Source organism: Fragaria vesca, linkage group LG2, assembly GCF_000184155.1.
Source record: "Fragaria vesca subsp. vesca linkage group LG2, FraVesHawaii_1.0, whole genome shotgun sequence".
Taxonomy (NCBI): Eukaryota; Viridiplantae; Streptophyta; class Magnoliopsida; order Rosales; family Rosaceae; genus Fragaria; species Fragaria vesca.
The window spans coordinates 26748950-26763058 of NC_020492.1; the positions used below are offsets into that span (position 1 = coordinate 26748950).

Consider the following 14109-nt stretch of genomic DNA (forward strand, 5'->3'; position numbering starts at 1 on the left):
TGTATCTTCATACTTGAAAATGGAAATGAGCCAAAGCCAAGAGTGGTTTGACAAAGCTATGAAAAGAAAACTGCAGCACTTAGCCACACAGCAACAATGATTCCAATGGAAATCTTTGACACCTTCTGATTTCCACGCTGCATATATATAACAACTATGAAACATACTTAGGTGGAAAAAGGTCATAAAGTTGGAAAATCATCAGATGCATCAATTCAAAACTAAAGTAGAGAATTACTTCATAGATTGCAATTTGAATCAGGGTCTGTGCAGTCAATAAAACACCATGAGAAGATAATGCCACATCGTTTGCTGCCACAGGTATCATCTGCATATAAACATGACACATTGAGAAAATGTCGGTATGATTATGAACTACAGTCCCTCTTCATTTTCAGCTCATCGAATCCTAAACCAATGGGCTACAGTCAAGAGACCGTGAATTTAAATGCCAGCAAGCAATTGGTCCTTATATGTCCTGATTAGAAGATTTTATAAACGAACATGCCTAATCAGTAGTTGCTTTTGGTAAATTTATACATAATTGAAAATTTTCTCATCCAACAAAAACCAAAGCAGAATTGAATCAAATTGAAAACCCAATTACCTCCTCATTCTTCTGAGTAAGAGCGAGTCTTTCATCTTCAGACATATCGGGTCTGAGAACCGCCACAGTCTCGTACTACCGGAGCCCCAGCGGGAACGGCGGCTCCTCCTTGTCGGCCACAGTCTCGTACCCTAAACCCACGGCAATTCCGGAGGCGGTTTGGACCGGCTTGGCTTTCAGCTTCGGAAGCAGAGCCTCACGGTCCATTCCGGAAGCGCGGCGATCATCTCGACCAGCTTCGGCGCATGTGCGAGGCCGTACTTGCGGCACGCGGCGGTTTTGAGGGCGTTTAGGTCGACGGTTTCTCCTCGCCGGGAGAGGTCGACCATGGAGCCGACAATTTCGGCTATGGCGCGGACGCGGGCCTCTTCTTTGGAGAGTCTGTGGGCTTCGTACCCGCCCCGGCCCGGACTGGATTGCTTACGGATGGGATCGGCTGCCGCCGCCACCACTGCAGTCGCCATGAGTGAGTTGAGGAGGAGAGAGCAGCAGCTGATTTGGATTCGAGAAAGAGATTCGAGAAAGAGTCTGGATTCTTCTAAGAGAATGAGAAGGGAGAGAGAGAACTGATCGATGAAGAAGAAGACAGAAGAAATCCAGGTCCAAAGGAAGAAAAAGCCCGAGCTCGAGCGAGACACAGGCCCAAGCCCGACCGACACTGTTCTTCAGAACGGTAAGGCGGCAGGCCGTATAATATATAGTTAAATTAAATAAAAAAACAAGTTACTATAGAAAGAAAATGAACATTATCGAATTGGCAAGATGACCTAAAGACCAAGTATCACCAATATTGAGATGGCCTAAGACCAGTCTGGTGGACATTTTACTAATATTGAGATGAAATCAAAAATTACAAAGAACACTGCATCTCGGTAGTTGAAAGACAAACTTTAAGCAACCGAAAGAGCTCACTTGGATGAGTGACATGCTTGGGTCTGTAACTTTTCTGATAACAAGGAGCATGAACAGACTTGGAGATTCAGACCATCCATATCAAGAAAGCCAACAAAATCAAAGAAAAAGCTATTCTGTATTTTCATAGATGTTTCCTTTAGGGCATGTACACTGATTGTTAGCCTTCGTTCCAATGGAGACCAAATCACAAAAGAAAATTATATCCTCTTTCCAAAGATAGAACCAAGTACCATGACAACATCTGAGGCATAGATCACCATGTCCACCTCCAAAAGAAAAACACAACAACGACTGTCAAAATCATGCCTGCATATTTGATCCACTGATCACCACGGTGCCGTCTCTCGATAAGCTTCAGTACAGAGTTGGACAGACCCAATGTGTTCAGGACATCGAGTGCTTTCCGTTGAGCTCTCTGAAAATAAGACAAATAATCAAGACAGATAATGATTCAGAAAGGTGTCTAGATATCTAACAAGCATTATAGCAATCTTAGCAATAAACATGATAGAAGAAAGTGCCAAGTGTTGTGTTGGACCGTTTTAACTTCCTTATTTCCCTCAATCATGTTGCATTACATTTATTCGAAATTCATACTGAAGGTAAAGAAAGTAACTAATAGAATAAAACGATAAAGGCAAGAAAGCTAGTTTAGGTAATGTGAAATACTATTTTGGAGAAATTTTAGATTCCAACCATCATCGATACATCAAAGTGCTCAAGGTAAAAGATTTTAGCCACCTCAATTACACCGTCTAAAGTTCATCATATCTTCTACCTATAACAGGAGAAGAACTTGTCATAATATTGTTTAGGTATGTCCATCACTAATGTATACCGGTGATCAGGGTCCATAAGACCGTAAGACTACTAGTCATCGTATCTTTGATCCTATAACTGGAGAAAAGCCATGTCTATGTAGAGAAGATTATATATATCTGACAAGTGCTTGAGGTAGTTAGAAGTCAATCATTAAGTATATATCATATCAGAAGGGTGTTTCAGCTGGGATTAGTTGCAACAAGATGTTGTATTCTTGATGATTGGTTACTAATGGATATTCAGATGGATGATACTGACAGCAAGCTTCCCAACGTCGTGGAAATGTTGTAATGGTTTCATTCATGAAATTAAGAATGACTTGTCATGAAATCAGCTCTATTTACGGTCCTATTTGACATCAAACAAAAAAAACATCAAGGAGAATATCCTTTCTTGTTAGTAAGATTTTTGGAGGCATTAGCTACTGCTGATGAAGATGAAAAAGAAACAAGAAAACAATAATAATTGGTGAACCACTCCCCTTTCTTTTCCTCAATGTACAAATCTATGATAACAACAATTTACGAAAATCATGGCCATGGGGCAGTAGTGTAGAGGATAACTATTGGTAACTAGTGGTGTAACTTTGGGGGATGTATGCGACTGAAAGTTGTGCAGTTTGAAGTCTATAAATAAAGGGTATGTCTTCAAACTGAAACCAAGATGTGCACAAATCATATATTAACTAACTAATAAAGTGATGATTAATGGTGCCATGATATCCTGTTATTTTTCATCTCTCTTCTCTCCCACATTCGTCCCCATTTCTATGCTTTCTTAAATTACAGGAACCCTAAACATGTTTTCCTCTGAATCACTATTGACATGTAGCTCACCAAAATCCTAGGCAACTCCCCACCTTGTTTTTAAGGTCCTGGATCAGTTCAAGGCATAAGAACAAATCCAGAACCTTTAATAAGGTTTGCTTTTCACTCAAAAATATTAATACAAAAGGGAAGTTGGTTTAGGAGAATGGTTTAGAACCTTGTGTTTGAGGTCCTAGATCAGTTTCAGGCATGAGAACATTTACTAACACTTGCTTTTCACTCAAATAAATTGAAATAGATGGAGTTGGCTACTTATTTAAAGTAATTTATAAGCCCAGCTGCCAGGGTTTAGGACAATGGTAGTTAGCATATCACAATGGTTATGATTCCATTCGGCATACATTTGAGGTCTTCTATTTTGATTCTTGTTTTAGTTCTTCCTAGTCCTAGTACATCCTCTTTTAACCTTAGTGTCTCTTCAAAAATTATTGACCTTGCTATGACTTAAATTCATCACATGAACTCCTGTCAAAGGAGTAACTATCTGACGGTGTTTCTATTCGCTACACATAACCTGAGTAACTACTACATCCAAGCAATATCACAGATAGCTACGAGTAACTGCAATGAGCTTACTATACATACTCAAACAATCACAGATATAAATCACCATAAATTAGCGAAAAGTAAGCTGAATAACAGTAAGCAAATGAGTATGGTACCTTTATGTGTTCCCTTTGCCCTGCATATTTGGAAAGAATAGCTTCCCCTACCGACGTAGCCTCATGAAGCATGCGCGAAGAATTGCGAGCCGACTGCATTGCTTGCGCCTCCTCATCAAACACTCTAATAACATGAGAAGACTCTCCATTCTGCACCACAAAACATTGGCATCAGGAAATACGATTAGCAAACAAAAAACTTAAACCAAGGACAATAAAAGCGTGCCGGAAATTCCTTACAGCTCTTCCGAGCAACTCCGCCCTCTCTCTGGCCTCATTCATCTTCCTCTGGTTCCTCAAACTATACTTATCCAAACTCTCCTTCAACGACTCAGTCTCCTCCGCTACTTGCTCCACTTTTCTGCAAACCAAAAGATCAAAATCCAAACCTCAATTCCATAATTCTGGATGAAATCGAATTAGGAATATATAATCGGAGCAAAAACCCTAACCGTTTCCAGAGATCGCGCTGGGACTTGGCGGCGACAGAGCGCCAGAGGCGGTCCATATCGGCGCAGAGAGACTGGATCTGAGAGAGGTCGTTTCTGATGGACATGGAAAGGTCCGGCGAGTCGATGCCGCTCGAGTACTCCAATCTCTCCAGCCTTTCGAGCCCGTCTCGCGTTCGGAGCAGGAGCTTCTTCGCGCTCTGGTATATCTCCGATAGCGTCCCTCCTCCTCCTCTTTCCACCGCCATTGACGATTCGGAGTCTCAGGGAAACTGGAAGGGCTTTAGAAGAAGAGTGATATGGATCAGGAGTTTGCTTTGTAGAGCTCTTCAATTGAATTCAGAAATCTCTTCTCTACTCCTATAAGGCGAAGCGTTTGCCTTTGCTGTCAAAACTTCACCAACAAATTTGAAGTTCCAATACTACCCTTTCCATATCAAATAGGGTCATTTTGTTTTCCATTCATGTTGATATCCTATTTGTGTTCGATTTGGTTTTCTCTGTTACTCATCAGAATTGGATTATCGTTGTTAGCGAATTTGTATATTTCCCATCCTTTGTTAAAAAGAGTTTGTTTCCTCTGGATCAAGTCTATCTTTATATCTTTCTCTAGCTCTTCTTGGTAAATTTGTGCTTCAATCGTTTTTCAAATAAACAGTTTTCTGTGAAAGATATGAGATAATGACCTTCAGTGACATTTAATTCATTTGCATGTTTAGGTACCTGCTGTGCAAAGGAGGAGAAAATTGTTATCAGCTGAGGTATGTTCACAAATTTGGTTTCAGTTTAATTGAATTGATCGATTGTTTTCTCTGTTAAATCGTTTTAGTACTAATCTATGATTTAGTTTAACCTTAGATCGTAGGAGTATTACTAATTGTGAAATGATTAGTTGTTGAACGACTGCACAAGTTTCAGAAATATGTCCAACAGTATCATACTTCATGTGGGAAGAGTTTTCCTACAAATTTTAGATGATGATTTTCCTTTGGTTTAGTTATAAGACTAGGCGGTGTACCCAAGCGTTGCTTGGGGCTTGACAAATGCATACAAACGTGAAAAAAGGATCAAATATAAAAACGAAAAAAAGATGGATAAAAACGTCACTTGTAAAGTTGTAATAAAACGAAAAAAACAGGGACAAAAATGTAAATTATGGATGTCAGAGTGAGTGGCAGAGATGTAATAAAAACAGAAAGAAGGACAAAATTGTAATTTCACACCTCTTAACACTGTTCAAATCGAAACTGAGAATTAGTATATAGTATAAAAGTATAAATGTTATGGACTTCCAGTTTTCTTCCTCTCTCTTTTTTTATTTATCTTTTGCATTTATTGTGCTCGATCTCTCATTAGTGTTCTCATGCACATATCTGTTTGGTAAATGGAATGGTACGTGTTTGGGTTCAATATATAGGTTTGTGCTGCCCGCTCTATGATTATGGTATGAATGAGATGAGAACAAACGCAATTGTATTCGCTCTTTGATCCCATCATGCTTCATTCATTGGAATCAAGAGTTCAGCAGACTTAGTGGTACACACATATGTATTGTCATGGATCTCCAGTTTCTCTACTATTGGTTCATAGGTGCTCGAAGTGTGAATTACTAGCTGCCAAACATAATAGGCCTTGGAGATCAAGGATGTGCATTTGAAGGTATCAGAGCTGCAATATGTTTCTGTATATATATGTATGTTTCTGCATTTGAAGGTATTAGAATGTATCAGATAAATGGAATACTTGGTTGTATTTAGTAGTTTGTTATAAACATGAACGGTTCAAGTTCGACAGAATTATGTTCATCCACAGAAAAATGTAGTTTGAGTGCCTTGATGATAACTAAATTTGCTGAAATTTTGCAGAGATGATCTATACATTAGTATCTAAATACTAGAAGGTAGAGATATGAAAATTCGATTGAAAAGTGAGTGTAAAGTGGAAATCCGCACCGTAAGAATAAATGCAGACATCCGCACCTGAGAAAATCTGTATATATATATATATATATATATATTTATATGTTTATGCTTTTGAAGGTATTAGAATGTATCGATCGGCTAAATGGAATACTTAGTTGTATTTAATTCACAATAGTAGTTTGTTGAATTTAGACTCCTAATATCCAGGATTGTCTATACTGAAAGCTGGAGACAGGCAATATATGGTCCTTTTTTCAGGTATGGTTTGCTTTATTATTCTTAAATTTCATATATGCTTCTCAATTGATTTTTGTTTTGGTTTCGTTTAACCCTGTAATATAGTTTTTCAGCTAAACAATTGTTGTTGTGGAACTTAAGAGTTAGAGGAAGGCTTACAACATGGGAAGAATCATGCATGAAAGTGTATCTTTTTGCCGAATAGAGGAAGGCTTACAACAAGCTCCAACAGGAAGATTTGCTTCACCATGTCTGCTGCTAATGCTCTATCATCTGATTAAAATGTTCCTCTTTGTTATTCCCTTTTCTGTTGTAATTGAAAAGAAAAATAAAGAATTACAAATCTTCAATTGTATTTACCAGAATGGATCAGGAATTCAGGATTCTCTCCTTGTGTAGTAGTTGTCCTTGGTTATCCTTGCCTTTTAATATCAACCGTTCATGACAAATCTAAGGGCTAATAAAGTCCCACATCAGCAAACTCAACAATAAATGCAGATTTTTAATACTCCACATCTATTAAGGCTTAAGAGCATCTCCAACAGCTTTCTCATTTTCTTAAAATTCTCAATTTTAGGGAATATAGAGCTATTTTTAGGTCCAACAGCTTCCTCATCCTATTCCCCAAAATGGGGATGAAGAAGAAAAAGAAGCCTTCATTCCCCAAATTTGCAGCAAAGTCTTCTTTCCCCAAAATTAAATTCTTCACGTGCTCCAACGAATTTAAGACAACAATAAAATATTTTATTGGGTAGTTTATTATTACAATGAAATATTTAATATTTTTTTGTTATAATTAATGATGATATATTATATTTTATTGTTATATTAAATGCTGCAATCTCAAAAATGAAGAAGCTGCTGGATTTTGATCATAATTTTTTTGGAGATTTTAGCTTTTGCTTCCTCATTTTAGAGAAATTTTGGGGAAGCTGTTGGAGATGCTCTAACACCGTTGAATCTCCGTTCATTTCTTCTCTCCTTCATTGTCTTCCCCACCTACATCTGAGTGGAAGAAACCCAACCCCTACACTTTCCTCCATTGATTTATCCATTTCCCACCCTCATCTTTAAACTTGATATTATCAACTTCTCTGCCTTCAGCAAATTCATTATCTGGCAAATTGATCAAGACCCTCTACTTGGATTTTGCAAATTTCTGTTGGGATTTTTGATTCTCCGAGTTCCTCATCGTACTCGCTAGTGACCTTCGGACCGGTCGATGACGACTTTGATCCGGGAGCGGCGGTGGGTCGGCGCCGAAGATGGGGGTGGAGGCGGAGGAGGTTTAGGAGCATTGCGAGGGAGATGGGTTTGGGTCAGAAATTGGTTTTAGGTTTTGGGTTTGCTAGGGGAGGAGAAAATATTGAGTATTCAAAGATGAAGAGATTCTGAGGAGCTGGGTATGGCATGAATTTAATGGAGGAAAGTGCAGATGTTGGATTTTTAGTACTCAAATGAAGGTTGACAAGAAGTTGAATTGTCGAAGGAGTGGAGGAATATATGGAGATGTCACGGCGTTTGGTCAATGTTTTGTTTTTTATCGGTATATGCCTCGAAAGTAATGATTAGTGGGTATTTAATGATTTTTGCTGAGGTGTCATGACACTGGCCTTTGGATTTCGTGCGTATAGCTGTGATCGATCGAAAGCTGAGGATATTTATCCACCAGGTGAAGATTTATTTTAAATTTTATCTCTAATATGTTGTGTTGTCTTTTCTTTCTTTTTGGTCATGACTATTGATGGTATATCTTGGTGGAAGCTTTTAAGGGACTTTCTGAAATATGTACTCACAAGAATGACAAGCGTTAAATAACAAGGATATTGAATATTATGTAGAATAGAAGTAACTTGAAGAACGAAAAGCATGATTTTGGTAGTGCATGAAATACGAGACGTATAGGACACAATTTTATCTATATATATTTAGGATGTTGAGAGTTAAAATCAACAACAAGTGTAAGCTTCTTTGCACTTGCAATTGACAAACATAATATCTACAACAACAATCAAGTGTTTTCTTTTTTGGTTAACAAGAGCTGAGAAGAGCAAAGTCCTCTCCCAACCCAAATTTGTTTATAAAAAAGAAAGTTTATAATAATCAAATAGGGTGTCACATAAGCCAAAACCCGAAAGCACAACAAACTAACAAGTTATCAGATAGATAAAACTAGGACTAATTCCAGTTTACCCCCATCAACTTTAGGTCGATCATTATGTTAGTCATTCTTCTTTCAATTTCATCAAAAACACCATTCAACTCCCAATTTTCATCAGCTGCGTATGTCCAAACCTCCAATCTCCATCCAATTCCTCTGTTAAGTGATGACTTGATATCAAGAAGAAGTCAAATTCTGAAAGTTACCTTTCGGACCATTTTTCCCCCATATCAATACACATCTTCGTTCCCATCACAACCCCCTAACTTTAGTGATTTTGGTGGGATTGAATGCAATTTGTCTATTTTTCTTTTTTTATTTCTTCTTGATATCAAGTCATCACTTGACAGAGGAATTGGATAGAGATTGGAGGTTTGGACATGCGCGGCTGATGAAAATTGGGAGTTGAGGGGTGTTTTTGATGAAATTGAAAGAAGAGGACTAACATGATGATCAACGTAAAGTTAATGAGAGTAAACTGAAATTAATCCATAAAACTATTACATGCACGCTCTTCCATGCAAGAAGCCTAGTGTAGGAAGAATAGGAGTACACATTTACCATCCGACACCAATATGCCACACTGTATGTACCATTTCTAGCAATATTTTTTTTATTCTTTTGGAAGAGAGAGTATTGTAAAAGGTAGTGTTAGGACGTTTAGTCGTTGCTTAGAGAATTTTTAGTTGACTCTTTATTTTGGCTCTTTAACTGTTTTGAAGAGCGTTGGCTAGTCTCTAGCCTTGGCTATTATTGACTTTTGATCTGGTACGTTCACTCAACATCAAAAGGCTACATTTAGTCCACATCAGCATTTCACTCATAATTGATTGATGTTTGCGTTTTCAAGGCTAACCACACCGAAATAAATCAAAAACAGCTTTTATTGTTGGTATTTATGTTTATAGGGGAGAGCAATAAGAGATTGACACTTGGATAATACATACTGGATCAAGTGAGTATATACATAGCACTCCCCGTGCTGTTTATATTTAGGTAATTAGATTTTACCTTGAAATGTAATTTAATTCTTCAGAGTGATCAATTGGTTGATTTGTTAAATGACGTTTAAGGTCATGTAGATTACTCATAAATATTTACACTTTTGCATTGAAATGTATCAAAATGAAGTTTTTATTTACTTTTATGGTGAAGGAAGAAGATTGCAAAGCCTGCAAGCTTTTCGGTCTGTCCAAGTTTGACATATATTCAGAGAGACAATAAATGGTGTTGCAGATATATAGATTAACACGCCTAGCAAATATTGGTGTTATTGATGATGTTTGGTTAAAAGAGATTTATGTTATTATTTAAGATGTTATCTACGATCGAGGATGTTAGTCATATTTATCTTGAAGCCCGAGGCTTTAGTTTATTGTCCTCCTCGGTGCAAAGTACCGATTATATGAATGGAATAACTGCATTCGGGCACTAGCTTGGTTCCTACCCCTTACAAAAAAAAAATGGTAAAGGAAGAAGAAAAACCAGACCATGTATTGTGGTAACCAAAAACCATATATGATCAGTGCATACAAAGAATCTACCAAATTCGCAAATACAGCTAGTGAACTTGGAAAAAGGTGATGATATAGAGAGAATCATATACTTGATTTGAAATCGAGAACCCATTGCTGGATATGTTTGAACGTATGACTGTAGCACGTACTCCATCCCCGACTGAAACTTCTGTATCGCTTGACCCTCTACTTTTTTGACTGTAGTATAAATTCTTGAAAAGAAATTAAGCAAGTCATTTCACACATGAAAACTAGGTTTTTCATACCAGTGGCCAAAAGGTCTATATATTTTCACGTTCAAAGGTCAAAATTCAAACCCTCGTAATGCATAAGCTAGTTGATCGAGTTGATCGAATTTGGGGCAAGTTACATTAATACGACTCAAAATGTAAAACTCGATCTATTAAGGAAATCTCATTCATTCTTAATTTTTTGTGAAAATCCTTTGTTTTTAAATGGATGACTAAAAAAGATTTTCTAACTCGTGTTAGCTAGAGTTGAAAATAAAACGAAAGAAAGTTATGCACATAATTGTTCCAAAGACCGTGATAATACGTACTTGATGGTTTGGACTATGGAGCTTTTGATATCAAAGCAAGCTTGTAACACAAAATATATGCTATTGTAATTGTCATAATTGCTATATATTGATATTTTTCTATTCATGAATTCTACCATGCATGCGTACATACACACGTCTGTAAACTACAATTGATTCGTTATATAAATATATATATATATAGGGCCCTTTTATTGAGGATCCCTTATTTTTGACTATTTCTAGGGATAGGGCATTACACCAGCTTCCCGATCAAATTTTTGCATCTACACCGTTCAATTCATTGGGTTATACGAGTAGATCATTTCTACAAATTTTCAGATAATTTAGTAATCGTTAACCCATTCAAAACTTCGATTTATTTTTAATGATCTTGAACGGTCCAGATTTGATATAAAGTGTGTAACGTTTTGTTTTAATCTCAGTCATCCAACCTCATTAAATGACAGATCTAATGGTGTGGGCCTATCCTTAAAAATGGCCAAAAGTAGGAATTCCTCAATGAAATACAGGGCTCTTCTAATGAGGGATCCATTTTTTTGTTCATTTCTAGGATACCATTAGATCTGTTTTTTAATGGCCTTGGATGGCTAAGATTAAAAAAAAAAACTTAACACTTATGTCAAACCTACACCGTTCAAAATCATTAAAAATAAATTCCTCAGTTGGATGACTTAAGGATCACCAAATTTTTTGAAAATTTACAGAAGTGATCTACTCATATAGCCCAACGAACTGAACGGTGGAGATTTGATTTTGTGATCGAAAAGTTCTTCAAATGATCTATCCCTAGAAATGAACAAAAAAAAAGATCCCTCATTGGAAGGGCCCTCTATATATATATTAACCATTAAGTGATATATGTTAAGCTTCACTAGTACGTCGGTCATGATGGAGCCTAAACCAATGACAGAAAGTTGGAATACTATGGAAATTCAACGTTGAATCTCTAATTGAATAATCGAGACAAGACTCACAAGACAGTGCCCGACTAACAGTACTTCTCACACGTTAGATTCATATTATTATAAATGTTCTTATTGATGAAGGATAAAGTGTAGAGACAAAGAGATAGCAAGAGAATCATTATCTTATTCATTGATAGGAGCCCTTTATATAGGGAATTACACAATACCAATATGGTAAGGATAATGAATACATAAATCTAGTCCAACTACATATCCTATTGGCATAAGGCCAAGACACACATAAAGAATATTTAGAAAGATACATAATATCCTAGAACACTCCCCCTTGTGCCGCGCGCTGATATGCTGATGATGCTGATCTGTTGCCTCGTCAAGTCACAAAAACCTTGTGGGAGAAAAACCGAACCTTGATCGTAGGAGAAAAAGAGTACAACGCACCCTTCACATTTGATAGCGACATGTATGTATGTGCTAGACTCCCCCTGAAGTTCGCACCTCCCCCTGATCTTTACATCAATCATAGGGCTCTTCCTGATTTTTACTAATCACGGAAGTTTCAACAACTTAGCATGTCAATGCTCTTTAACATGTTTTCAAATGTGGCATTAGGCAATGATTAACTAAATCATACCGTATTGTCCTCAAATGATCTTTTACACTTAGATCTTGAGAAGAATGCTGCTTGTGAACTCAAGACATAAGTTCGTGCAGGAAATTAGATTTCCACATAGCATGACCTTCAGTTACTAGAACAGTCGTAACTTCCTCTAGGAAATACATATGAACGAATCGTAAACGGTTTTGGAAACTAGACTCATTTAGCTTTCCAACCGTATATTACACATATTCTGGTTCGTCAGGAGCTGTTCACAAAGTCTCGTCGAAGTTGACTGTTTAGCCAAAATCAGATTCTCAGACAGATTTGTCCTACTTTACGAAAACGGCCATAACTCACTCAATATGATAAGTATGATCAAATGGTTGGTGTCCCTGGAAAGTAGACACATAGATCTTTCCAATGGTACCAGATTCACCATTTTCTAGTGAGTGAGGTTTCTTGTAGGTTCCGTGGAGCTTGACTGACAAGACCCATCCCGAATTTCACCCTGAAACCCGAGGTAATTCCTGCGGGGTCCACCTCCAAGGAAAATTTACTAAAAATTCGGCATAATCTACCTTGAAAATTGACAACTCTTACCTGAAAAAAAAAATCCAACTTAACACTTCTATAAACAAACATCCATCCTCAACACCTGGAGCCTTCCTGCTCCACAAGTTCAACACATCTCCCAATATAACAATTACTCAACTAAACTAATCCCACAACCAACAATAACCAACATTAATTCACTAACTGATTATCAGAGCAGACCTAAAGTTAAACGAAAAACAATGACTAAAGAATAAGCGGAAGCAACCTCTGACTATGCCTCGACTCCATGTACGCTCGACCTTAAATAATTTAGCCTGCAAACTGGGCATTTAAAATCAAAGGGCCCAAGGGAAAGAAATTTAAAAACGTTAGAATGAGTGGACGAAAAATAATCAAGTAACTGATCGCAACATAACTAACTAAACTTAATTACTTTCCCATTTTCCAATAATTAAGAAATCTGTTGCATGCAAGTGTTGATAAAACTTTCATAAAGAAAATTCCAAGGAAACAGACTAGCCCCGCTAGTCAAAATATTGACAAAGATAAATAATAACCTTCATTGAAGAAAATACCAAAATAATGGACTAGCCCCGCTAGACAAAACAACAATAAGGATTCGAAAAGACCTTTGTAAAAAGGAATATAAAAAAGATGGACTAGCCCCGCTTGTCATGTCAACAACAATAAACAATAAACAGACATAGCCATACAAGTGAGCCTCCCAGACTCGGTTGCCTCCTAAGCAAAGTACTCCCATACTCCCTACACCTTCATATTATGATAACAGAGAGGGTGTAGGGCTTGTGTGATGTCGTCGACTACATCACATCACCCGAAGGCGGAAAGGGCTTGAGTAACCCCACTTAAAACGTGGAAGCTACATCGCCTCGAAAGACGGAACAACATGCTAGCATGAATAATAACGATCCAACAAGTATGACATAAATAAAGAAACATAAATCCATGTGAGTTTCCCCGAAACTCATAATTAAAACTCATAATTAAAGCATAAGTACGATTCCCAACCGTACTCAAAGAATTCAAAGAGCAAAGAAACTAATTAAATTCAACGACGTGTCCCACACGTTAAAATGCTCAATAAAATAAATAACTTCAATGATTATCATCTTTCGAAAACCATATAATATGCAAATCAGTATGAAACCTCAAATCCGGAAATCATAAAGAAAATCCAAACTCAAATCTCAAATTATCAATCCGAGCTCAAATCCATAAATTATGAACAATATTTAATCCATGCATCAATCTCAAATAATTTCCAAGATCATTTCATATACCGAAGTTATAATATATGCTCGGAAAATAAAATACTAAATTATAAAATC

The 14109-nt window shown here is 37.1% G+C and overlaps 1 protein-coding gene and 1 pseudogene across 2 annotated transcripts in view; both read right to left on the minus strand.

Annotated features, from left to right (window-relative positions):
- LOC101302908 overlaps positions 1-776 on the minus strand; it is a 999-nt pseudogene extending 223 nt beyond the window's left edge. The window contains exons 1-3 of the transcript XR_184165.1: positions 608-776; positions 239-328; positions 14-137 (exon numbers count right to left, since the gene is read on the minus strand). The product of XR_184165.1 is annotated as a cystinosin homolog (transcript). The remainder of the gene's footprint in view (positions 1-13; positions 138-238; positions 329-607) is intronic.
- Positions 777-1363: 587 nt separating this feature from the next.
- On the minus strand, positions 1364-4644 carry LOC101306784 (membrin-11-like). The gene is made up of 4 exons (XM_004291547.1): positions 4286-4644; positions 4074-4194; positions 3834-3983; positions 1364-1937 (listed from the first exon to the last, which is right to left on the minus strand). The coding sequence occupies exons 1-4, from the start codon at positions 4528-4530 to the stop codon at positions 1776-1778; spliced, it is 678 nt and encodes a 225-aa protein (XP_004291595.1). The 5' UTR covers positions 4531-4644; the 3' UTR covers positions 1364-1775.
- Positions 4645-14109: the final 9465 nt, after the last annotated feature.